Consider the following 26,100-nt stretch of genomic DNA (forward strand, 5'->3'; position numbering starts at 1 on the left):
TTTACTATCTTCTTTCTATGCAGTTTTCTGAGTGTTTTTTTTTATCATGAAGCAATGTTGAATTTTATCAAATGCTTTTTCTGTTTATTGAGATGACCATACGATTTTTGCTCTTCATTCTGTTGATGTGATGTATTGCATTAACTGAATGATGTATGTTAAACCATCCTTGCATTATAATTTTTTGAGACAGAGTTTCGCTCTTGTAGCCCAGGCGGAAGCACAGGGGTGCAATCTCGGCTCACTGCAACCTCTGCTTCCTGGGTTCAAGCAATTCTCCTGCCTCAGCCTCCTGAGTAGCTAGGATTACAGGCATGTGCCACCATGCCTGGCTAATTTTGTATTTTTAGAGATAGGGTTTCACCATGTTGGCCAGGCTGGTCTCAAGCTCCTGACCTCAGGTGATCTGCCCACCTTGACCTCCCAAAGTGCTGGAATTACAGGCATGAGCCACCATGCCCAGCCAAGGATTATTGATATGTGAGGTTTTGTTATTGTTATACTGTTGTTTTCTAGTTGTTTTATATATTTTTTTCCTTTTTCTTTTGTTTGGCATTGTACTCTGGTAGTTTTCTGTCGTGGTAGCATTTGAGTCTTTTCCTCATCTGTGTGTTTGCTTTGCCAGTGAGTTTTATACTTTTGTGTGTTTTACATAGTGTTAAATGTCATGTTTTCACTTCCATGTTTAGGACTCCTGTGAGCATTTCTTGTAGGGCCAGTCTAGTGGTGATCAATTCTCTCAGCTTTTGCTTGTCTTGGAAATACTTTATTTCTCCTTCATCTATGAAGGATAATTTTGCTAGACATAGTATCCTCGGCTTACTTTTTTTCCCCTTCAGCCCTGTCAACATATCATCTCATTTTCTCCTGATCTGTAAGGTTTCTGCTGAAATCCACTGTTAGTCTGATGGGGCTTCCTTTATAGTTGCTTACACACATTTCTCTTGCTGTCCTTAGAATTATCTGACTTTAGAGAGTTTGACTATAATGTGCCATAGAGAATACCTTTTTGCACTGTATCCGTTTAGAGGCTATCAGGGCCTCCTATATCTAGATGTCTAAATCTCTTGTGAGATTTGGGAAGTTTTCACCTATTATTTCATTAAATAGGTTTTCTCACTCTTTCATTTTCTCTTAACCCTCTGGGATCCCAATAATTTAGATATGTAGTTGCTTTATTGTGTCCCATATGTCACAAAGGCTTTGCTCATTTTTTATTCTTTTTTATTTCTGAGTTATGTCAAAAGACCTGTGTTCTAGCTCTGAGACTTTTTTTTCTGCTTGATCTAATATATTGTTGAAGCTTTCAATTGTATTCTGTACTTTGTTTCATGAAGTCTTCTATTCCAGCATTTGCTTTTTTATGACATATATCTCTTTGATAAAATTATCATTCATTTCCCAAATTGTTTTTCTTTTTCACATTCTCTTACATCTCATTGAGCTTCCTTACACTCAATAATTTGAATTCTTTTTCTGGGATTTTGTGAGTTTATTTTTTATTGGAATCTATTGCAGAAAATTTATTGTGTTCCTTCTGAGGTGTCATATTTCCTTGCTTTTTCATGTTTGTGTCCTTATGTTGATATCTGCACATCTGGTGTAACAGTTGTTTCTTCTAATTTTTTGCATTTGCATTTGTAAGGGAGGACTTTTTCCTAGACGCATCTATGGTGTTGTTTGGGTAGGACACTTTGGCTTTGATTCTTGGTATGTGCAGTAGTGTAGTCTCTCTATGATTTCTTTGGCTATGAATAGCATCAGTGGTATCTGTGATTTCCTCAGTGGCTGAGTAGTTACTAGTGGAAGCTATGGTAAAATTTTGCTAAGGACTGGAATGCCAGGTGGGCCATTCTCCAGGCACCAGTGGTAGCAGCAGTGGACAGGGCATGCCTGTCTTTGGACCTCAGAGGAGCATACAATGGCACCAGTGTTAGTGGGTTCAAGCAGGCTGATTCTTGGGCTTTCGGGTGGCTTACTCAGATGTCAGTAGTGGCAGCAGTTCCCAGGCATGTGATCAGGTTCTCAGGCCCCTGGGCAGCTGGCGTGGCATGGGAGATGGCAGTGACAGTGTTGAAATGACCCTCTGGTCCCAAGTGATATGTGCTTGTGTTGGCAGTGGCTGCAACAGGCTGGGCGGCCCATTCTGCAGGCCCACAAGTGGTACATACAGGTAGTAGTGGCCAGGTGGGTAAGCCCCAACCTCAGGTACCCAAGAGGAGTATTCAAGTGCCAATGGTGGTGGACTAGGCTGGACAATCCCCCAGCCCCTAGACTGTGTGCTCTGGCCAGGGAGGTGGTGGTGTAAAGCCAGGCTGGGCAGTCTCATCCTCAGGCTCCCTATGATGTGTGCAGATGCCAACCAAGGTGGGCAGGTGCAGGGCAATCCCTAGGCCACCTTCAGAATGCTTGGATAGGGAGTGGCAGTGCTGTACTACTACCTTCCATTGGAGAGCACAGGGTTGCTGGCCAGTGGGGAATGCATGTGCCACTCACACCTCACTCAGCTCCAGTGGCACTGGTGCCTCAGCCCCTGCTATGGTAGCTGGCACCATAGTTGTACCTCAGCCACAACAACAGGAGCACATGCCTTGTAGTGCTTCAGCCCCAGCTGCAGTAACCCAGTCACTTATGCCTCAGCTCTGGGGAAAACAGTCTGCAGTTCTCTTACACCTCAGCCCTGGCACTCAGGGACTCCAGGACAGTGTACAGTCTTTTGGGGGCTGGGCTTTAAATGGCATCTTGCTGTAGCTGTTTTGTTCTCAGGAAGTGTGGGGGACCCAGTGCGAGCTCCGTTCTGGAGCAGTTCCATTGAACAATCTCCTGGCACCTCCTATGTTAAGTTTCAGGGACTGCAAGGGCTGAGGAGCTCTCCTGTGGCTAGAACTGCAGAATCCTTTCATGGTGGAAATGTGGACCACTGAGGGTCTCTCACTTACCTTTTCCCCATGCTGGGGGGTCTCTCTCAGTTCCCAGCCAATCCCAGCTGAACAGGCTGCCTTGCTTCTTTTTCCTTCCTTACTTTGTTTCCTGTCTCTTTTCTGTGAATTCCAGTGTTCTGTCTTGGATAATCTATTCAAAGTGTGATTATCTACTCTATATTTTTGTTCTTAATGGAAGAGGCGAGTACAAAATGCCTCTAGTCAGCCATTTTGGTTGGGTCTTCCTGGATTTTCTTATTTCTGTAAAAATGTGACTATGCTTTTGATAGATTTTACATTGACTCTGTAGTTTGCTTTGGGTCGCGTCTACATCTTAATATCAATCCATGAACATGGGATATCTTTCTATTTACTTAGGTTATCTTTAATGTTTTTCAGCAACATTTTGTTGTTTTCAAGATACACTTCTTTGGCCTCCTTGGTTAAATTTATTCCTAAGCACTTTTTCTTTTTGATGCCCTTGTAAATGATACCATTTTTAAAATTTTCTTTTCAGATTGTTCATTGCAAGTGTATAAAAATACAACCAATTTTTTTAGACAGATAGGGTCTCACTATGTTGCCCAGGCTGGCCTCCTTGAATTCCTGCCTCAGCCTCCCAAGTAGTGGGACTACAGTTATGTCACTGTGCCCAGCTAAATACAAATGATTTTTTTTGTTTTTATATCCTGCAGCTTTGCCAAGTTCATTTATTAGCTCTTAACTATTTTTGTGTGTGTGGGGATTCAAGTTTTGTTGTTGTTGTTGTTGTTGTTGTTGTTGTTGTTGTTTTTTTTGAGAAGGAGTCTCGCTCTGTCACCAGGCTGGAGTGCAGTGGCATGATCTCGGCTCACTGCAAGCTCTGCCTGCCAGGCTCAAGTGATTCTCCTGCCTCAGCCCTAACCCTGAGACTAAAGGCACATGCCACCATGCCCAGCTAATTTTGTATTTTTAGTAGAGACGGGGTTTCATCATGTTGGCCAGGGTGGTCTCGATCTCTTGACCTTGTGATCCACCTGCCTTGGCCTCTCAAAGTGCTGGGATTACAGGCGTGAGCTACCACGACTGGCCTCAAGTTTCTACATATATGATCATGTCATCTGTGAACAAAGATAATTTTACTTCTTCCTTTCGAACTTGGATCCTTTTATTTCTTTATTTTTTTTGCCTAACTGCTCTGGCTAGAACTTCCAATGCTGTTTTGAATAGATGTGGCAAAAGTGGGCATCTTTATTTTATTCCTGATCTTAGGGGAAAAGTTTTCGGTCTTTCACCATTGTTGAGTATGATGTTAATTGTGGGCTTTTCATATATGGTCTTTATCATATTGTCATATTCCTAGTTATTGAGTGTTTATTGTCATGAAAGCAAGTTGGCTTGTTAGATGCTCTTTCTGCTTGAATTAGGATGATGTGTTTTATTCTCTTTATTCTTTTAATGTGGTGAATTACATTGATATTCATGTGCCAGGCAATCCTTGCATTGCAGGGATAGATCCCTCTTGCTCATGAGGTATAATCCTTTTAGTATGCTGCTGAATTTGGCTTGCTATTTTGTTGGGGATTTTTGTATCTATATTCATAAGAGATATTAGTCTGTAGATTTCTTTTCTTGTAGTGCCCTTGTCTTGCTCTGGTGTCAGGGTAATGGTGACCTCATGAGTTAAGAAGTGTTTACTCCTCTTCAATTTTTTTGGAGGAGTTTGAGGAGAACTGGTGTGTTAATTCTTCTTTCAATATTTGGAAGAATTCACCAGGGGTGAATTTCAAACACAACAGTTTGAAACATAGTTATGCTATTGTTTCTTTACTGAATTAAGGAAAAAGAGACTTCCTTTTTGGCCCATAATTTGGTGGGGTGGGGGCGGGGAGTACCATGTCATCCATCTGTTTAGCATTTGCAGAAAGCCTGTTCTTCTCATATTAACATACTAAGGCAAAATCCAGTTCCACAAAGCCCACAGTGAGAGCAAACACCTGGTGGAGCCCAAAGCCCTGGTCAGCAGTTAGGGTAGGAGTACAAGGGCCACTGGCTCCCTTACAGCCTCCTCCAACTCCAGCCATGTTTTCAATACGGCAACAACAAAACACTCCCCTCCTTTGGGGCCCACAGCTCACAGCCTGCTTTATAAAGTAGCTGATGGCACACCCTGGAGTCAGAACAACAGGTTTTTATGGCTAGTTTGACTTTTTTATAATGCAGAGCAGGTAGTCTCTCCTACAAGTCTTTGTCCAAGTTTGTAAGTTGGTCCTTATATTATACCCAGCTCTGTTAGGGGTATATATATATAATATATATAAATAAATAAATATATAAAAATAAATATATATTTATAATAAATATATTTTATTTTATATTTCATATATAAATATATATCTTATATATATATTATATATAATATATATTTATAAATATATAATATATATTATATATAATATATATTTATATAAATATATATTATATATATTTATATATTTATATAAATTATATATTATATATTTATATAAATATATATTATATATAATTTATATAAATATATATAATATATATTTATATATTATATATAATATATATTTATATAAATATATATTATATATAAATATATATTATATATTTATATAAATATATATAATATATATTTATATAAATATATATTATATATATTTATATAAATATATAATATATATTTATATATATATTTATTTATTTTTATATATATTTATATATTTATTTATATATTTATATATATATTTATATATATATTTATATATATAAATCTTTTATCAATATAATATCCTTGTCTCTTGTAACCTTTCTTGATTTAACATTTATTTTGTGTGCCTTTTTCAAAAGAAGACACTGGAGGTGAAGAAGGAAGCTCTTGACTCTCCTAAAGCTGATCCCAAAGTGAAGGCTTTGAAGGCCAAGAAGGCAGTGCTGAAAGGCATCCACACAGCCACCAAGAAAAAAAAAAAAAAGATTCACACATCACCCACCTTCCTGTGGCCCAAGACATTATGACTCTGAAGACAGCCTCAATATCCTCAGAAGAGCACTACCAGGAGAAATAAGCTTGACCACTATGCCATCATCAAGTTCCCACTGACCAGTGACCACTGAGTCTGACGTGAATTAGATAGAAGACAACAATACACCTGTGTTCACTGTGGATGTTAAAAGCCAAAAAGTACCAGGTCAGGCTGTGAAGCAGCTCTATGACACTGATGTGGTCAAAGTCAACACATTGATCAGGGCTGATGGAGAGAAGAAGGCGTATGTTCAACTGGCTCCTGATTACAATGCTTCTGATGTTGCCAACAAAACTGGGATCATCTTGGCTGAGTCTTGCTGGCTAATTCTAAATTATATATATATATAACATGTTATACATATAATATATTTCATATATAATTGTATATATTTAAAATATATATTATATATTTCATATATAATTGTATATATTTAAAATATATATTTCATATATAATTGTATATATTTAAAATATATATTTCATATATAATTGTATATATTTAAAATATATATTATATATTTCATATATAATTGTATATATTTAAAATATATATTATATATTTCATATATAATTGTATATATTTAAAATATATATTATATATTTCATATATAATTGTATATATTTAAAATATATATTATATATTTCATATATAATTGTATATATTTAAAATATATATTATATATTTCATATATAATTGTATATATTTAAAATATATATTTCATATATAATTGTATATATTTAAAATATATATTTCATATATAATTGTATATATTTAAAAATATATATTTCATATATAATTGTATATATTTAAAAATATATATTTCATATATAATTGTATATATTTAAAATATATATTATATATTTCATATATAATTGTATATATTTTAAATATATATTATATATTTCATATATAATTGTATATATTTAAAATATATATTATATATTTCATATATAATTGTATATATTTAAAATATATATTATATATTTCATATATAATTGTATATATTTTAAATATATATTATATATTTCATATATAATTGTATATATTTAAAATATATATTATATATTTCATATATAATTGTATATATTTAAAATATATATTATATATTTTATATATAATTGTATATATTTAAAAAATATATTATATATTTTATATATAATTGTATATATTTAAAAAATATACATTTTTTTTCTCCAGAAAAAACAGATTATTTTGTCTGGTGATAATATAGCCACCTCAGCTGTCATATGGTTACTATTTTCTAGGTGTATCTTTTTCTATCCTTTTACTTTCAACCTCCTTGTGTCCTTATATCTAACATGAGTCTCTTAAGACAGCATATAAACACTATTTGTTTAACTCCAATCTGCCAATCTTTGTTTTTAATAGAAGAGCTTAATCCCTTTACATTTAATGTGATTACAGATCAAGGATTTACTTCTGCCATTTGGCTATTTGTTTTTAATATGTCTTATATGTTTTTGATTCCTCAATTCCATTACTACCTCCTTTTGTATTTATTTGATTGTTCACAATGTACTGTTTTGATTCTGTTTTTACAATGCACTAATTTGTTAGTTTTACTATTTAGACAGATTACATCTTACATTCTATGCCCATTAATATAGATTTATAATTTTTTAATGAATTTGTCTTTTAAATTATAAAGCACAAAGAGAAAAAGTTATAAACCAAAAGTACAATAGTACTGGCTCTTATATTTACCTCTAAAGTTATCTTAACTAGTGCTCTTTTTTTTTTTTTTTTTTTTTTTTTGTGAGGGAGTCTTGCTCTGCCCCACCCAGGCTGGAGTACAGTGGTGCAATCTCGGCTCACTGCAAGCTCTGCCTCCCGGGTTCAAGCGATTCTCCTGCCTCAGCCTCCCAAGTAGCTGGGATTAGCACCACCAGGCCCAGCTAATTTTTGTATTTTTTGTAGAGATGGGGTTTCACCATGTTGGCCAGGCTGGTCTCAAACTCCTGACCTCGTGATCCACCCGCCTCGGCCTCCCAAAGTGCTGGGATTACAGGTGTGAGCCACGGCGCCTGGCCTATTTTTTCTTATGGCTTCAAGTTTCTGTTCAGTATCCTTTCATTTCAGCATGAAGGACTCCCTTTAGCATTTCTGGTAGGGCATGTCTACTAGTAATGATCTCCTTCAATTTTATTTGGAAATGTCTGGATTTCTCTTTCATTTTTGAAGAATAGTTTTGCCATATACAGAAATCTTGGTTTAGAGGTTTTTTTTTTTCTTTTTTTCACGACTTTAGATATGTCATCTCACTGCCTTTGGGCTTCCAAGATTTTTGATGAGGAATCGGCTGTTAATCTTGTCAAAAATTCTATGTGACGAGTTGCTTCTCTCTTGCTGCTTTCAAAATCCTGTCTTCAGGTTTTGACAATTCTAATATAACATGTCTTGGTGTGGATCTGAGTTCATCCTGCTTGGATTTTATTGAGCTTTTTGGATGTGTAGATTCATGTCTTTCATCAGATTTGGGAAATTTTCTATCATTATTTCTTTAAATATTCTTTCTGTCCCTTTTCTTTTTCTGCGATTCCTATATGAGTATATGAGTATGAATATACTAATGAATATAATAACTATATGAACATATGAGTACACTAGTATGCTTGATGATGTCTCACAGCTCTCTCAGGTTTTTTTTCCTAAATATTTTTTTTCTTTCTTCTCCTTTGGATAATTTCAATTATTTTCTCTTCAAATTCACTGTTCTCTTCTTTTGCATGCCCAAATCTTTGTTGAATCCCTCTAGTGGGTTTTCCATTTCAGGGATTATACTTTTTAGCTCTAGAATTTGTTTGGTTCCTTTTTATAATTTCTATCTCTTTATTGATATTCTCATTTTGTTCATGCATGGTTTTCCTGATTTCCTTTAGTTCTTCGTCCATGTTTTCCTTTAGCTCGTTGAACATACTTAAGATAGTTGATTTAATGTCTTTGGGTAATAATTCCAATGTCTGGACTTCCTCAAGAATGGTGTCTGTCAATTTTTTTTCCTGTGAATGGACCATGTTTTTCTATTTCTTTTTATGTTTTGTAATTTTTTGTTGAGAACTGGACATTATGAGTATTACATTGTGGTAACTGAGAATCTAATTCTGTCATGCCTCAGAGATTGCTGATTTTTGCTTATTGAGGGCTGGAGCCAACTATTTGTGACTTTTCCAACTATTTTTGTGAAGTGTGTATTCTTTGCAGTATGGGGTCAGTGAAGTTTCTGTTGTGATATCTCTGTGGTTAACCAGTGACCTAAGATTTCCTTAAATATCTGGCTTGCCAAAAGGAGGAATAAAGAAAAAAAAAATAGGTACTGTCTCTTTAAATCCCCTTGTGGCTAGAAAGCTCCCTCTGCCCAGGGGCATTGAGACAATGATCAGCCTCTGCACTGGCTGATCAGAAAGCTTTTTTTTTTTTTTTTTGCAATGGAGCCTCACTCTGTTGCCCAGGCTGGAACGCAGTGGTGTCATCTTGGCTCACTGCAACTTCTGCCTCCCAGGTTCAACTGATTCTCCTGCCTCAGCCTCCCAAATAACTGGGATTACAGGCACTCACCACCATGCCTGGCTAATTTTTGTATTTTTAATAGAGACAGGGTTTTACCACGTTGGCCAGGCCGGCCTCAAACTCCTGACCTCAAGTGATCCACACCTCAGCCTCCCAAAGTGCTGGGATCACAGGTGTGAGCCACCACACCTGGCCACAAAAACTTGACTTTTGGAGGACAAAGTTGTTATTGCCTACCCTGGCACCAACAGTCTGCACCAGGAACATTTTCCACAGTTGCCTGCTGCAGAGCTTGGGGATGCTGAAACAAAAAAAACCATCAAAATTTATAAGCCTCTCCATCAAGCTCTTCCCTGGATGTTGCAAGTGTTCAACTAGACTTCTGAGTCCCAAAACAGTTGCTTGAGACAACTACTGCCAGCTCAACTGCTTTGGTGGAGGAAAAGATTCCTGGTGCTGCTACTGCCATCTTCCATAACATCATTCTCCATGTCAGCTTTCGTAATAAACTTGTTCAAACATCCTCATCTCTCTTGAGCATGACACCCTGGCCTACTGGTATATTACAAGAAGCATAGAGCTGGGTATAATATAAGGACCAACTTACAAACTTGGACAAAGACTTGTAGGAGAGACTACCTGCTCTGCATTATAAAAAAGTCAAACTAGCCATAAAAACCTGTTGTTCTGACTCCAGGGTGTGCCATCAGCTACTTTATAAAGCAGGCTGTGAGCTGTGGGCCCCAAAGGAGGGGAGTGTTTTGTTGTTGCCGTATTGAAAACATGGCTGGAGTTGGAGGAGGCTGTAAGGGAGCCAGTGGCCCTTGTACTCCTACCCTAACTGCTGACCAGGGCTTTGGGCTCCACCAGGTGTTTGCTCTCACTGTGGGCTTTGTGGAACTGGATTTTGCCTTAGTATGTTAATATGAGAAGAACAGGCTTTCTGCAAATGCTAAACAGATGGATGACATGGTACTCCCCGCCCCCACCCCACCAAATTATGGGCCAAAAAGGAAGTCTCTTTTTCCTTAATTCAGTAAAGAAACAATAGCATAACTATGTTTCAAACTGTTGTGTTCAAATGAATTTAAAATATTCAGAGAAAGAAAAAGAATTTTGTCCTTTTTAAGACATCCTAAGTAGAAAGCAACTGGGGTGGAGGAGCTGGGATTTGCCAGGCCAAAATAAACAAACAACGATGGTTGGCTATTGTATGGAAACAATACAACACCATCCAGGAAATTCTGTGGGATTTCTGAGGGATAGGCCACTATGGTTGGCCCTGGGGATGAGGTACCAAACACAAGGCCCCACACTGAGGCAGCTCATGCCAAAGTCACCACGGAACCATCACATTGCCCAACACCACAAATAGTGTCTCCTGTACCCCCTCCCACCATTGCCAACTCAGCTAGCAATGCTGCCATTTTGGAACCCCCAATCCCTTCAGCTTCTACAATACTCCGCCCTCCTGGCTCTCACCTGAGCTTCTGGCTGCCCTCTGATGGGGTCTCTAATGAGAACACAAATGTCAAAGGGTAAGGAGGGAAGGGAGAGGCTGGGAACTCAGTGACCAGGAACCTAGAAAATCAACACGTAATAACATGACTTGTCTGTGGCTTCAAAACTATGTCTTAAATAAAAATAATCTTCTATGATACATTTTGCTTTCGAGTACGATCCAGAGAAACTGAGGAACAAAATTCAAGCTTTTGATTCCATGTATGTCAAAGAAGGAAGGTGATTTTCCATTATACTAAACATTTCTTCTACATCAGGCATAACCAGAGAAACACAAGACTTTCATCATCAGAAAAAAGCACATTATGTATCTAAGGACAATTAAAGGCTCTCTTTCCTTTTCATCAATTTGAGCTGAATTTCAACTCATGTCCTGTTGCTGTCTCCTACCCAGTGGCTGTGGATCTGCCCGACTCAGAGGATGTTTTGACCTGTTCTCCTATTGCTAAGAAATGGCTAGAAAAGCTTGGACCCCTTTAGGGTCACCATGTTCCTTCCCCTGCGCAGGTTTTTAAAAACACATGAAACAAAAAACAGCTCTCAACCGTTTATCATATTATGTTCCTATGGCTTCTGCTGCTAGTTGTCCTCTGAAGCAGCCAGGTGGTTAATGCTGCTGCCAGGCAGCCTTAGAGACAGCAGATGCCCCTGTGCAGTAAATTCAGTGCCCAACCATAAGTGCCTCCTCCCCTTACCCACACAGGATAGCCATGGCCCCTGTGGACTCCTTACCGAGCTGACGTCCAGCCTGGGGACTCGATGTGTCAAAGGTCTCTGAGCTGGCCTCAGGGACACTGGGCTCCCACGACTCACTGTTCTCAGACACCTCTGAATAGGTGTCACCCATCCCTTTGTGAACTGCTGTGAGCTCACCAGTACCAGGGCCCTGGTCCTCACTGCCTGTGTCTGCCACGGCTCTGGTCTCCTCCCCCATTTTCTCAGCAAACCACTGCTTGACCTGCTGGGAGCTCATCTGGGTCTTGTCACAGAGGTTCTGCAGGTCCTCTTCATACAGCATCTTGTGTGTCATGTAATAGTCCTGCAGGAGCTCCCGGTTGCCAGGGGCAATGACCAGTAGCCCTGGTGGGAAGTTGCCTCGCTTATAGTCTTCGTACCATTTGAGTTGGCCGTTCTTCAGTGCGTACCTGCTATCTCCAAACCAGCGCACCACCTCTGGCCGTGGCAGACCCGTCTGGGCCATGATGGAGTCATAGTCCTGGTTGCTTGGCCACTGTGTCTGGACAAAGAGCCGCCGCAGCAAGTGCCGCTGCTGGGCAGTCTTTTTGCAGCTCACTTTGCCTGGGAGCTGCTCTGCCAGTTTGTTTGACCCATCATCCTCAGGGTCACAGGCACCCAGCCCTGGAATCTCGTTCCTGCCATTGGCTTCAGTGACCCTCAGGTTCTTCAGGTTGATTTTAATGGGGCTGACTTTGCGCTCTGCCAAGATATGGCTGCTGGGCATTTCCAGAGAGCCATTTTCACCAGAGACCCTTAGCTCACTGGCCAAATCCTCTTCTCCACCCTCATCCTCAGCAGCCTCCTCTTCCTCCTGAGAGGCATTCTCCTCAGCCTTCTTGGTCTCCTCAGCATTCACTTTTTTCCGTCTCTCTGAAAACCAGCTATCAATTTCTCGTCGGGTCATTTTGGTTTCACTTCTCAGGCGGTCCAGTTCCTCATCAAGAGGAAGAGGGTTTTGTGCAAAACTGCTCTCCAGGGCTCTGAGCTGCTCAGGGGCTCTCTCCTTGTATTTGGTTGGTGTGAAGTCAGGAGTCTGGTGCCAAGATTGTCGTTTGGCAGAAGGGTGGGTTGCTAGTGTGGCTGTTGTCGGAATGCAGGTTACCTCAGGGACCTTGGACGATGGGGAGAAGGACACCTCTGGCACAGAGTCAATGATGATGGAACTGTGATCTCCAGGTATCATCGCTCTGGAGCCCTTCAAGTTCCGGCAGTGGTATCTACGATCACTGAACCATTTCCGCACCTCTCTGGTACTGAGGCCGGTCACTTTTGTGAGATGTTCAACTTCGCTCTGCCCTGGGAACTGGTTCCGACAGAAGCTCCCTTTCAGAGCTGACAGCTGTTCATGAGATTTCTTATTTTTGTAGATGCTAGCATCAAGGAAAGCTTGGGAGGTTATGCTGGGGCAGGCCGTGAGGAGCGACTGGGCCGCATTGACCACCTTCACAGCTGACGTTGTATTTGAACACACAGTGTTAATGGGTGCCACACCTGGCTGCTTGGGGACAGATGTCACCGTGAGGGGGAGAGAGGAACTTGTTGCTTGCAACCCATTGGCCATCAATGGCTGAGTGACCAGAAGTCCCCCTCCTGTACCCTCTGGCTGCCCCACAACGTGACCTGGAAGAGCGGCCTGGATGAGATGCTGGACATTGCCAGCACTGGCGACGAGTGGGGTATTTAGAACCGTAATTGTGGGCTGAGGCACAGACTGGATGACTGTATTGAACATCTTTTTCCGGGCATCCTCAATCTCCTCAGGGGACCAGCTGATCCCCTGCTTCAGCCTTTGGGCTGTGAACCAGATCTTGAGCTGTTCTTCTGGATACTTGGTCACCACAGTCAAATAGCAGAGCTCGGCTTTGGTGGGGTAGGGGAACTTGTGGAAGGAGTTCTTCAGGAAGCTGTTAGAGTCCATGGCTGCATTGTACGTTGGAATGCTGCTCAGGGGGATCATCACTTTGGGAAGGGCCTTGGCCGTGGGCAGTGGCTGGTGGGCATGGTGTTGGGCATGCACTGGGGGCTGCTGCTGGAGGGAGAGGAACTGTGCTATGCCAGCTGGCAAAACTGGCACTGTTCCTATCAGGGGCCCGTTGGCGGCATGGGGGTTTTTTGCAGAGCTGGCAGATGCCTGGCTGACTGGAACTGCCCCATTGATGAAGGAATGGTCCCCCTCTCTCACCTCCATTTCTCCAGTCGACAGCTTTGGTAAGGCCTCACCCACAGGCTGGCTAGGGACATTCTCCTTGAGTGTATGAATTTTTTTGGCTTCAGCTTTGCCTTTCATTATCTTCATGATTGGAGTTTTGGTAATGATGATTTCTGCCTGTCCATCAGCCCCTTCAGCACTGGGCTCACCCGCTAGGTCAGGAGTGCTGGTGCTCTCAGGGATGCTCTGCTCCACAACCACATGATTGTCTGGCTTGGCCACGTTCCACACAAAGCTGGCTTCCCCGGAGTGACATGTGGCATTGTGCAAGGAAAGCCCCTCAGGGGTTTTTGCCAGAAAACTGCACCCACTGCATACAAAGGTTGGGTCTTTATTAAAGTCTGTGTGCTCTGAGTTCATATGTCCCACAAATTGGGTCATGTCATGGGATCTGAAATCGCAGTATTTACAGGAATATAAATAGCCATCTAAAGTGCTCCGATGCCCATTGGCCAGTGTAGAGCCATCAGTACTGCTGGGGTTCTGTGCTGCCTCACTGCTGGCAGCAGATGCTTCTGGGGGCAGATCCTGCTGGGGTCCCTCAGGCAGGGTCTCAGCGGGCTGGGCCTCCATGCTGGCATCTTGCAACACCACAGTCTTCACTGGGATCATGCATGGTGTGGTGGATTTCCTCTTGCTGGCCATGGTGACAATCACTGGGTGATCAGCAGTTGAGAGCTTGTCCCATAAGGGGCCTAACAATACAAGTTCCAGCTTCTCGATGAGGGCCAAAGAAACAGTTTCTAAATGCAGCTTTTTCAGTTGTTTGCAGAAAGCAGGTTTTCCCTATTCAATCTAAGGAAAGGGAGAAAAAAATGATTAAGTTCTCTTAAGTGCTTTCTGTATATTTCTCGGATACCCAGACACATTCCACTGCTTGCCTTCTACCATATAGGTCTTTTCACAGTAAGTTTAATCAGCAACTTGGATATGAAGTCTAAGTTAGGAACCCCCTAATGACAAAAACTGGACCCTGAAGAATGACCTGGGGATGGTCCAATACCAACTGATAGACTTAAGCAACGTATTTTTGTTTCTTCCCCACCACCCCCTACATATCCCTGCATTAAGTAATTCAGATTAAAAAACAAAACGCCCTCTTTTTGGACCTCCAAATTAATTCTGACCATGTCAGAGTGAGAACAAAAGATCCTAGTGTAATTCTTGTTTACATTTTGGACCAACACGCGGTTTTCTTTTCATAGCCTTCCCGCATATGAGAACAAGATGACGCCTCTGTCTCTCCCAAGCCAGGCCCAGGGACCAAGTTAGCTGCAGTGTGTGAACGGAAGGGGTGGGGTGGGCGGGGGTGGCTAGGAAGACCAGCTGCTGTAAGAGCCAGGCCTCTGTAGCCTTTCCTTGCCTGCCGCACTTATTCCAGGCCACAGAAAAGCGATCACCTTACAGTTACTGGCTGTTATGTATCCCGGACCACTGTTACTGAGATGAAACCAAAGGTCAGAGGGTCAGGGAATCCACAGAACCAGTTTGTGGCCCAGCAAGCTATACATTTTCTGTGTACGACCACTCAAAGGGTGGTCTCACCTTGAGATCTGAGAACAGTTGGACTGCCTCCCCAAGTGGGTCCCTGACCCCCGAGTAGCCTAACTGGGAGGCACCTCCCAGTAGGGGCCGACTGACACCTCATACAGCTGGGTGCCCCTCTGAGATGAAGCTTCCAGAGGGAGGATCAGACAGCAACATCTGCCGTTCTGCAGTATTTGCTGTTCTGCAGCCTCCACTGGTGATACCCAGGCAAACAGGGTCTGGAGTGGACCTCCAGAAAACTCCAACAGACCTGCAGCTGAGGGTCCTGACTGTTAGAAGGAAAACTAACAAACAGAAAGGACATCCACACCAAAACCCCATCTGGACGCCACCATCATCAAAGACCAAAGGTAGATAAAACCACAAAGATGGGGAGAAACCAGAGCAGAAAAGCTGAAAATTCTAAAAATCAGAGTGCCTCTTCTCCTCCAAAGGAACGCAGCTCCTCGCCTGCAATGGAATAAAGCTGGATGGAGAATGGCTTTGATGAGTTGAGAGAAGAGGGCTTCAGACGATCAGTAATAACAAACTTCTCTGAGCTAAAGGAGGATGCTCGAACCCATCACAAAGAAGCTAAAAACCTCGAAAAAAAGATTAGATGAATAGCTAACTAGAATGAACAGTGTAGAGAAGACCTTAAGTGACCTGATAGAGCTTAAAACCATGGCATGAGAACTACATGACGCATGCACAAGCTTCAGTAGCCGATTTGATCAAGTGGAAGAAAGAGTATCAGTGACTGAAGATCAAATTAATGAAATGAAGCGAGAAGTTTAGAGAGAAAAGAGAAAAAAGTAATGAACTAAGCCTCCAAGAAATATGGGACTATGTGAAACGAACAAATCTACGTCTGATTGGTGTACCCGAAAATGACAGGGAGAATGGAACCAAGTTGGAAAACACTCTTCAGGATATTATCCAGGAGAACTTCCCCAACCTAGCAAGGCAGGCCAACATTAAAATTCAGAAATACAGAGAACAACATAAAGATACTCCTCGAGAAGAGCAACTCCAAGACACATTAATTGTCAGATTCACCAAAGTTGAAATGAAGGAAAAAATGTTAAGGGCAGCCAGAGAGAAAGGTCGGGTTACCCACAAAGGGAAGCCCATCAGAATAACAGCGGATCTCTCGGCAGAAACTCTACAAGCCAGAAGAGAAGTGGGGGCCAATATTCAACATTCTTAAAGAAAAGAACTTTCAACCCAGAATTTCATATCCAGCCAAACTAAGCTTCATAAGTGAAGGAGAAATAAAATCCTTTACAGACAAACAAATGCTGAGAGATTTTGTCACCACCAGGCCTGCCTTACAAGAGCTCCTGAAGGAAGCACTAAACATGGAAAGGAACAACTGGTACCAGCCACTGCAAAAACATGCCAAATTGTAAAGACCATCAATGCTAGAAAGAAACTGCATCAACTAACGAGCAAAATAACCAGCTAACATCATAATGACAGGATCAAATTCACACATAACAATATTAACCTTAAATGTAAATGGGCTAAATGCACCAAGCAGACCTAATAGACATCTACAGAACTCTGCACCCCAAATGAACAGAATATACATTTGTCTCAGCACCACAGCACACTTACTCCAAAATTGACCACATAGTTGGAAGTAAAGCACTCCTCAGCAAATGTAAAAGAACAGAAATTATAATAAACTGTCTCTCAGACCACAGTGCAATCAAACTAGAACTCAGGATTAAGAAACTCACTCAAAACCGCTCAACTACCTGGAAACTGAACATCCTGCTCCTGAATAACTACTGGGTACATAACGAAATGAAGGCACAAAGAAAGATGTTCTTTGAAACCAATGAGAACAAAGACACAACATACCAGAATCTCTGGGACACATTTAAAGCAGTGTGTAGAGGGAAATTTATAGCACTAAATGCCCACAAGAGAAAGCAGGAAAGATCTAAAATTGACACCCTAACATCACAATTAAAAGAACTAGAGAAGCAAGAACAAACACATTCAAAAGCTAGCAGAAGGCAAGAAATAACTAAGATCAGAGCAGAACTGAAGGAGATAGAGACACAAAAAACCCTTCAAAAAATCAATGAATCCAGGAGCTGGTTTTTTGAAAACATCAAAATTGATAGACAGCTAGCAGACTAATAAAGAAGAAAAGAGAGAAGAATCAAATAGACACAATAACAAACAATAAAGGGGATATCACCACCGATCCCATAGAAATACAAACTACCATTAGAGAATACTATAAATACCTCTACGCAAATAAACTAGAAAATCTAGAAGAAATGGATAAATTCCTGGACACATACACCCTCCCAAGACTAAACCAGGAAGAAGTTGAATCCCTGAATACACCAATAAAAGGTTCTGAAATTAAGGCAATAATCAATAGCCTACCAACCAAAAGAAGTCCAGGACCAGACAGATCCACAGCTGAATCTACCACAGGTACAAAGAGGAGCTGGTACTATTCCTTCTGAAACTATTCCAACCAACAGAAAAAGAGGGAATCCTCCCTAATTCATTTTATGAGGCCAACATCGTCCTGATACCAAAGCCTGGCAGAGACACAATAAAAAAAGAGAATTTTAGACCAATATCCCTGATGAACATTGATGCAAAAATCCTCAATAAAATACTGGCAAATCGAATCCAGCAGCACATCAAAAAGCTTATCTACCACGACCAAGTTGGCTTCATACCTGGGATGCAAGGCTGGTTCAACATATGCAAATCAATAAATGTAATCCATCATATAAACAGAACCAAAGACAAAAACCACATGATTATCTCAATAGATGCAGAAAAGGCCTTTGACAAAATTCAACAGCCCTTAATGCTAAAAACTCTCAATAAATTAGGTATTGATGGGACGTATCTCAAAATAATAAGAGCTATTTATGACAAACCCACAGCCAATATCATACTGAATGGGCAAAAACTGGAAGCATTCCCTTTGAAAACTGGCACAAGACAGGGATGCCCTCTCTCACCACTCCTATTAACATAGTGTTGGAAGTTCTGGCCAGGGCAATCAGGCAGGAGACAGAAATAAAGGTTATTCGATTAGGAAAAGAGGAAGTCAAATTGTCCCTGTTTGCAGATGACATGATTGTATATTTAGAAAACCCCATCATCTCAGCCTAAAATTTCCTTAAGCTGATAAGCAACTTCAGCAAAGTCTCAGGATACAAAATCAATGTGCAAAAATCACAAGCATTCCGATACACCAATAACAGACAAACAGAGAGCCAAATCATGAGTGAACTCCCATTCACAATTGCTTCAAAGAGAATAAAATACCTAGGAATCCAACTTACAAGGGACGTGAAGGACCTCTTCAAGGAGAACTACAAACCACTGCTCAAGGAAATAAAAGAGGATACAAACAAATGGAAGAACATTCCATGCTCATGGGTAGGAAGAATCAATATTATGAAAATGGCCATACTGCCCAAGGTAATTTATAGATTCAATGCCATCCCCATCAAGCTACCAATGACTTTCTTCACAGAATTGGAAAAAACTACGGAACAAAAAAAGAGCCCGCATTGCCAAGATTATCCTAAGTCAAAAGAACAAACTTGGAGGCGTCATGCTACTTGACTTCAAACTATACTATACTACAAGGCTACAGTAACCAAAACAGCATGGTACTGGTACCAAAACAGAGATGTAGACCAATGGAACAGAACAGAGCCCTCGGAAATAATACCACACATCTACAACCATCTGATCTTTGACAAACTTGACAAAAACTGGAAATGGGGAAAGGATTCCCTATTTAATAAGTGGTGCTGGGAAAACTGGCTAGCCATATGCAGAAAGCTGAAACTGGATCCCTTCCTTACACCTTATACAAAAATTAATTCGAGATGGATTAAAGACTTAAATGTTAGACCTAAAACCATAAAAACCCTAGGAGAAAACCTAGGCAATACCATTCAGGACATAGGCACGGGCAAGGACTTCATGTCTGAAACACCAAAAGCAATGGCAACAAAAGACAAAATTGACAAATGGGATCTAATTAAACTAAAGAGCTTCTGCAAAGCAAAAGAAACCACCATCAGAGTGAACAGGCAACCTACAGCATGGGAGAATATTTTTGCAATCTACCCATCTGACAAAGGGCTAATATCCGGAATCTACAAAGCACTTAAACAAATTTACAAGAAAAAAATCAAAGAACCCCATCAACAAGTGCACAAAAGATATGAACAGACACTTCTCAAAAGAAGACATTTATGCAGCCAGCAAACACATGAAAAAATGCTCATCATCACTGGCCATCAGAGAAATGCAAATCAAAATCACAATGAGATACCATCTCACACCAGTTAGAATGGCGACCATTAAAATGTCAGGAAACAACAGGTGCTGGAGAGGATGTGGAGAAATAGGAACACTTTTACACTGTTGGTGGGACTGTAAACTAGTTCAACCATTGTGGAAGACAGTGTGGCCATTCCTCAAGGATCTAGAACTAGAAATACCATTTGACCCAGCCATCCCATTACTGGGCATATACCCAAAGGATTATAAATCATGCTGCTATAAAGACACATGCACACGTATGTTTATTGTGGCACTATTCACAATAGCAAAGACTTGGAACCAACCCAAATGTCCATCAATGATAGACTGGATTAAGAAAATGTGGCACATATACACCATGGAATACTATACAGCCATAAAAAAGGATGAGTTCATGTCCTTTGTAGGGACATGGATGAAGCTAGAAACCATCATTCTGAGCAAACTATCACAAGGACAGAAAACCAAACACCACATGTTCTCACTCATAGGTGGGAACTGAACAATGAGAATACTTGGACACAGGGTGGGGAACATCACACACCACGGCCTGTCGTGGGGTGGGGAGAGGGATAGCATTAGGAGATATACCTAATGTAAATGACAAGTTAACGAGTGCAGCACACCAACATGGCACATGTATACCTATGTAACAAACCTGCATGTTGTGCACATGTACCCTAAAACTTAAAGTATAATAAAAAAAAGAATTATAAGTAATCTTCACATATGCTTTTAAGTATTTTTTTAAAAGAAAGGAAAGAAGAAAGAAGAGGAAACCAGAAACAAATAATCATTACACTATCCAGACATTACATAACATCCCTTACCTGTGAATTTAGATGTATTGAACTTTTAATAAAATAGATTGACTTCACACTTTTAAAATGCTAAGAAAGAAAACAGCTAAGGCAGAAAACTAACCTGAAAACAAAACCAATGGTTTTATATATAAAAGACCGAAATTAAACAGTTGATAACTCAAAAAGAAATAATAATAATAATTGTTTCACAGGATGCCATGAGAAAAGGGATTCTTTGAGCCCTATTACTAATATATAATGATAATCATCATTATTACTTTTCGTTTTAGCAAATCATAATGCTCTAATGACTAAAACAATAGTAATTCTAATACTAAAATCAAGTTATCAGTATTTGGATTTGATACAAAGATGTAAAGAAAATTAAAATATCTCTATTCAAATTCTCAGTAAATAAACACAGCTATTTTATGATGAAAATAATTTTTAAAACTTTGAAGGTGAGGGTAAACATAAACCCACTCTAACAACTTCTCACCCCTTCCCCCACCAATTTGAACTGGCATGCACACTTTTTTACTTAATTTTTAATTATAAAGATAAAATGTAATTTAAATAAAATTTAATGTCTATAACTTTGTATACCTTCTCATTTAGTCCAGATATTTTATTCATATTTTTATCACAATGAGCACACATTTGTGCTTTTTTCACCAAACATTACGTTATAAACATTTTTGTTACACAAGCTTCATAAGTTTAACATTTAATAGCTACCTAATAATGTACCACAATGAATTTGACTTATCCACCCCTGCTGTTGAAAAGCATGCCAATCTCATGGGTGACAGTGAAACAAACATCTCTGGGCATACAGGATGTTTTTCTTCTATCAAATTATTTCCTGAGGTTAAGTGCACAGGAATGGGCTTACCATCTCAAAGAGCATCAACATTTCTAAGCTCCTTTGTATATATCATTGGCAAACATTTTAAATCAAGTGCTTTATGATCCCAAATCAGGGAAACTAAAAATAATACCATTATGGACCCAGTGAGCAAATCAGATTTTCAGACAAGTTATGGAAGACATCAAGTAGAATATCTGAAAGCACAAATGACAAAAGAAAAAACAGATAAATTGGATGTCATCAAAATTAAAAACTTGCATTCTTCAAAGGTCACCATCAAGAAAGTGAAAAGATAGACAATCCACAGAAAGAAAAGGTTTGCAAATCATCTATCTGGTAAAGTATATCCAGATTATATAAATAACTTACAACTCAACCATAGAAAGATAATTTGTAAACGGGTAAAGGATTTGAATAGGCATTTCTCCAAAGAAGATATACAAATGGCCAGTAAAGCACATAAAAAACCGCTCAACATCATTAGTTATTAGGAAAAGACAAATCAAAACCACAATGAGATACCACTTCACACCCACCAAGATGGCTGTAATTATAGCGACAGATAACAAGTATAGATGAGGATGCAGAGAAACTGGAGCCCTCACGTATTGCTGATGAAAATGTAAAATGGTATAGCTACTTTGGAAAACTGTTTGGCAAACAAAATGTTAAATATAGAGTTGCCATAAGATCCAGCAATTTGGCCGGGCGCAGTGGCTCACACCTGTAATCCTAGCACTTTGGGAGGCCAAGGTGGGCGGATCACCTGAGGTCAGGAGTTCAAGATCAGCCTGACCAACATGGAGAAACCCCGTCTCTACTAAAAATGCTAAATTAGCCAGGCATGGTGGTGCATGACTGTAATCCCAGCTACTCAGGAGGCTGAGGCAGGAGAATTGCTTGAACCTGGGAGGCGGAGGTTGCAGTGAGCCAAGATCATGCCATTGTACTCCAGCCTGGGCAACAAGAGCTAAACTGTGTCTCAAAAAAAAAAAAAACCAAAAACAAAACAAAACAAAAAAAAAAACACCAGCAATTTAATTCCTAAGTATATACACAGTATAAATAAAAACATGTCCACCCCAAAATATGTACACAAATGTTCACAGCAGCATTATTCAAATAATGGCCAAAAGGTGGAAACAACCCAAACGTCTATCAGCTGGTGAATGGGTAAGTAAAATATGATATATCCATACGATGAATTCTTCAGCCATAAAAAGGAATGAAGTTCTGATGCATGCTGCAACATGGATGATCCTGATGCTAAGTGAAAGAAGTCAGACACAAATGTCACATACTGTATGATTCCCATTTATATGAAATATCCAGAAAAGGCAAATCCATAGAGGCAGATAGTAGATTAGTGGTTGCCAGGGACTGAGAGTAGGGGAGAAGGGGGAGTGGCTGCTAATGAGTCAGCAGGCAATGAAAATTGTTCTGAAATTAGATAGTGGGGATGGCTGCACAACTCTGAATATGATAAAAACCTCAGGAAGGACATCGAAACCAAGAAAGGTAGAGGACAGTAAATTATAGCACTCAGTTCTATAGAAGAGGGTCAGCATTTACATTTCTGAGGTTTCAATATAGGTGACACAGTTCTGTGCTACTTCCTGACTCACCTTGGTAATATTTACTGTGGCCCTAGAGAAGCTGAATGGCAGTGCCTGTGAACATCAGGTTTGCCAGAGGAGAGGCAAGAGAGATGCAGACCTACTACCTGGAAGTAGCAACAACACAAAGGAAAAAGAGCACGAGCACACCAGAAGGCCAGGCAGCAGAACTCAGGAGAAGCTAACTGCAGAGCCCTAGCAACACAACACAAGCACTCCAGGCACAGGGCCAGAACTGCTATTTGTAATGGGGACTGGGTTTCACTGAGGAAAAGGTATATAGTGTTCCTGGTATTTTACTTACTAAGGCTGAGAAGTGGACAACATGAAGATGGATTTGATTTTTGGCAATAGTCCCAATGTCATTCAAAATTAAGTCTTGGCCAGGCACAGCAGCTCACATCTGTAATCCCAGCACTTTGGGAAGCCAAGGTAGGAAGATCATTTGAGGCCAGGAGTTCGGGATTAGCCTGGGCAACATAGAGAGAGACCCTATCTCTACAAAAAAAATTGTAAAAAATCAGTCAGGAACAATGGTGTGTGCCTGTAGTCTCAGCTACTCAGGAGGCTGAGGTGGGAGGATCACCTGAGCCCAAGAGTTCAGAGTTACAGTAAGCAAGGATCATGCCACTGCACTCCAGCCTGGATGACAGAGCATGACCTTGTCTCTTAAAAAAAGAAAAATTAAGTCTCAAATTAGCCCTAAATTATCATTCGAATAAATGACTAAGAAGGGTACCACTGCTAACCATGTTCTGGGTAGATGGACCATTGACTACAAGCAATTACAAAAAAGCAGTAGTGGCAGCAGTGGCAGCCACAGCCAGTGTTTACTGAGTGTTTCATATTGTTGGAAGTGCTTTTATACACATCCCCTCATTTCACTCATAATAAACCCAAGAAAAGGCACTATAATTATTCTCATTTTACAGACAAGAAGGACAAGGCTCAGAAAAGTGCAGTGACTGCCTGGAGCGCACACAACTAGGAGACGACAGAAGCTGAATAAGAGGACTATACGATTCCTATTCTAGAAATAAAATTGAAGATCCTTCCAGTTCTTGGATTTCTAGGTGGAGTAATATTTTCCTGTTCAAATTATTTCCATGTTATCCTCCATGGTGGTGTTGGCAAGAATGGATCCACTATAGCAGGCACCAGTGTCTTGTCACCTGGACTCCACATAGGACTAATTATTATACTGGCAATAATGATCTATAAAAAGTCAGCAACTGATGTGTTTGAAAAGCATCCTTGTCTTTATACCCTAATGTTTGGATGTGTCTTTGCTAAAGTCTCACAAAAATTAGTGATAGCTCACATGACCAAAAGTGAACTATATCTTCAAGACACTGTCTTTTTGGGGCCAGGTCTTTTGTTTTTAGACCAGTACTTTAATAATTTTATAGACGAATATGTTGTTCTATGGATGGCAATGGTGATTTCTTCATTTGATATGGTGATATACTTTAGTGCTTTGTGCCTGCAAATTTCAAGACACCTTCATCTAAATATATTCAAGACTGCATGTCATCAAGCACCTGAACAGGTTCAAGTTCTTTCTTCAAAGAGTCATCAGAATAACATAGATTGAAGAGACTTCCGAACACTTGCTATCTCTTGCTGCTGCTGTTTCATGGAAGGAGATATTAAACATTTGTTTAATTTTTATTTAAGTGTTATACCTATTTTAGCAAATAAAATATTTCATTGCTTATAAAAAAAAAAAAAAAAAAAAAAAAAAGAACCCAAGCAGTCTCGCTCCAGAGCCTGCAACTTCAACCACTCCACACAGTGAGCTCTCTGAGAAACCTCCAGATTGTTGCAATAAGGGCTACAGACCTCTTGAAGTAATATTTTCCTCCAGCATTTATTAAGAAAAAGTTCAAACAAATGGCAAAGTTGAAAGAGATTGACAGTGAACACCCATATCCCCACCACCTGGATGCTTACTAAGGTGGCTGTTTTTAGCAACATTACCCATTTAGGTAAGCTTGGGTTTATTTGTTATGTATTTTTAAAGGGGTTAAAAATGGTGCTTAAACAGCAAAGTTCTAATTATCTAGAAAATCATTCATCCAAAAGACACTCATGGAGCATGTCTGATAAATGAGGCACTACCATGTGGAAACATGCTATTGTCTAAGTCAAGCCCTAGTGAAGTGAGCTGATAGAAATGTAAGGTGCGGCCAAAAGAGATTCAGAAGGAAAGGCCAGGTGATGTTTGCATTTTGTCATTTTTGTACAATCCTTTACATGCCCCATCTTGAAACCTTCTGCCTTGTAAATGGATCTTTTAAATGGGGCCAGAGCAGTGGCTCACACCTATAATCCCAGCACTTGGAAGGCCGAAACGAGTGGATCACTTGAGGTCAGGAGTTCGAGACCAGCCTGGCCAACAACATGGTGAAACCCCGTCTCTACTAAAAACACAATAAATTAGCCGGGTGTGGTGATGTGTGGCTATAATCTCAGCTATCGGGAAGCTGAGGCAAGAGAATCACTTGAACCCAGGAGGCAGAAATTGCAGTGAGCCAAGATCGCGCCACTGCACTCCAGCCTGGGACACAGAGTAAGGCTCCGTCTCAAAAAATAAATAAATAAATAAATAAATAAAAATAAATAAATGGGAAAATAAAAACAAAAGTGCATAACTTTTTTAAAAAATCTGTCTTTGGGAATTGGTAATTGCTCAATTCACTAAATTAGCAAAGCTATAGTTAATAGCCACTATATTTCAGCACTGCAGTATACATATGTGAGTTTTTTAGATAAAAATCTTTAAGTGTTTATCTTTAAATTATAGACTGAATTAGGAACTTTAAAAAATTCTGAGGAACGAATTGGAAGAACAGTAAGAATTCAATGAAGGAATTCAAATACTTAGAAAGCAACTCTTGACAGACTCTTCCAAGCGTTATGATAGTCAGCCTGCAGCCCTCTTGAACATATCACCCAGTATTTATCATTAAAAACGGAAATAGGCCAGGCGCGGTGGCTCACGC

General features: G+C 40.0%; 2 protein-coding genes across 51 annotated transcripts in view; one reads left to right on the forward strand and one right to left on the reverse strand.

The window, feature by feature from the left end:
* Positions 1–26,100, reverse strand: part of ZHX3 (zinc fingers and homeoboxes 3) — a 139,567-nt gene that overhangs the window by 11,531 nt on the left and 101,936 nt on the right. For 34 of the 50 annotated variants that reach the window (XM_057300805.2, XM_055104621.2, XM_034947376.4 and 31 more), the window contains one exon: positions 11,735–14,744. In XM_057300805.2, the coding sequence (XP_057156788.1) occupies positions 11,735–14,594 (2,860 nt within the window). In that variant the 5' untranslated portion in view covers positions 14,595–14,744. Of the gene's footprint in view, positions 1–10,963; positions 11,063–11,734; positions 14,745–26,100 lie in introns of all 50 variants that reach the window. The other 16 variants (XM_055104612.2, XM_055104616.2, XM_055104605.2 and 13 more) reach the window with 2 other exon arrangements.
* LOC103782869 (cholinephosphotransferase 1-like) lies at positions 23,140–25,029 on the forward strand. The gene is made up of 2 exons (XM_034947171.3): positions 23,140–23,208; positions 24,108–25,029. Exons 1-2 carry the CDS (start codon positions 23,140–23,142, stop codon positions 24,687–24,689), a joined length of 651 nt encoding a protein of 216 aa, XP_034803062.1. The 3' UTR covers positions 24,690–25,029.

This window comes from Pan paniscus, chromosome 21, assembly GCF_029289425.2.
Source record: "Pan paniscus chromosome 21, NHGRI_mPanPan1-v2.0_pri, whole genome shotgun sequence".
Lineage (NCBI taxonomy): Eukaryota > Metazoa > Chordata > Mammalia > Primates > Hominidae > Pan > Pan paniscus.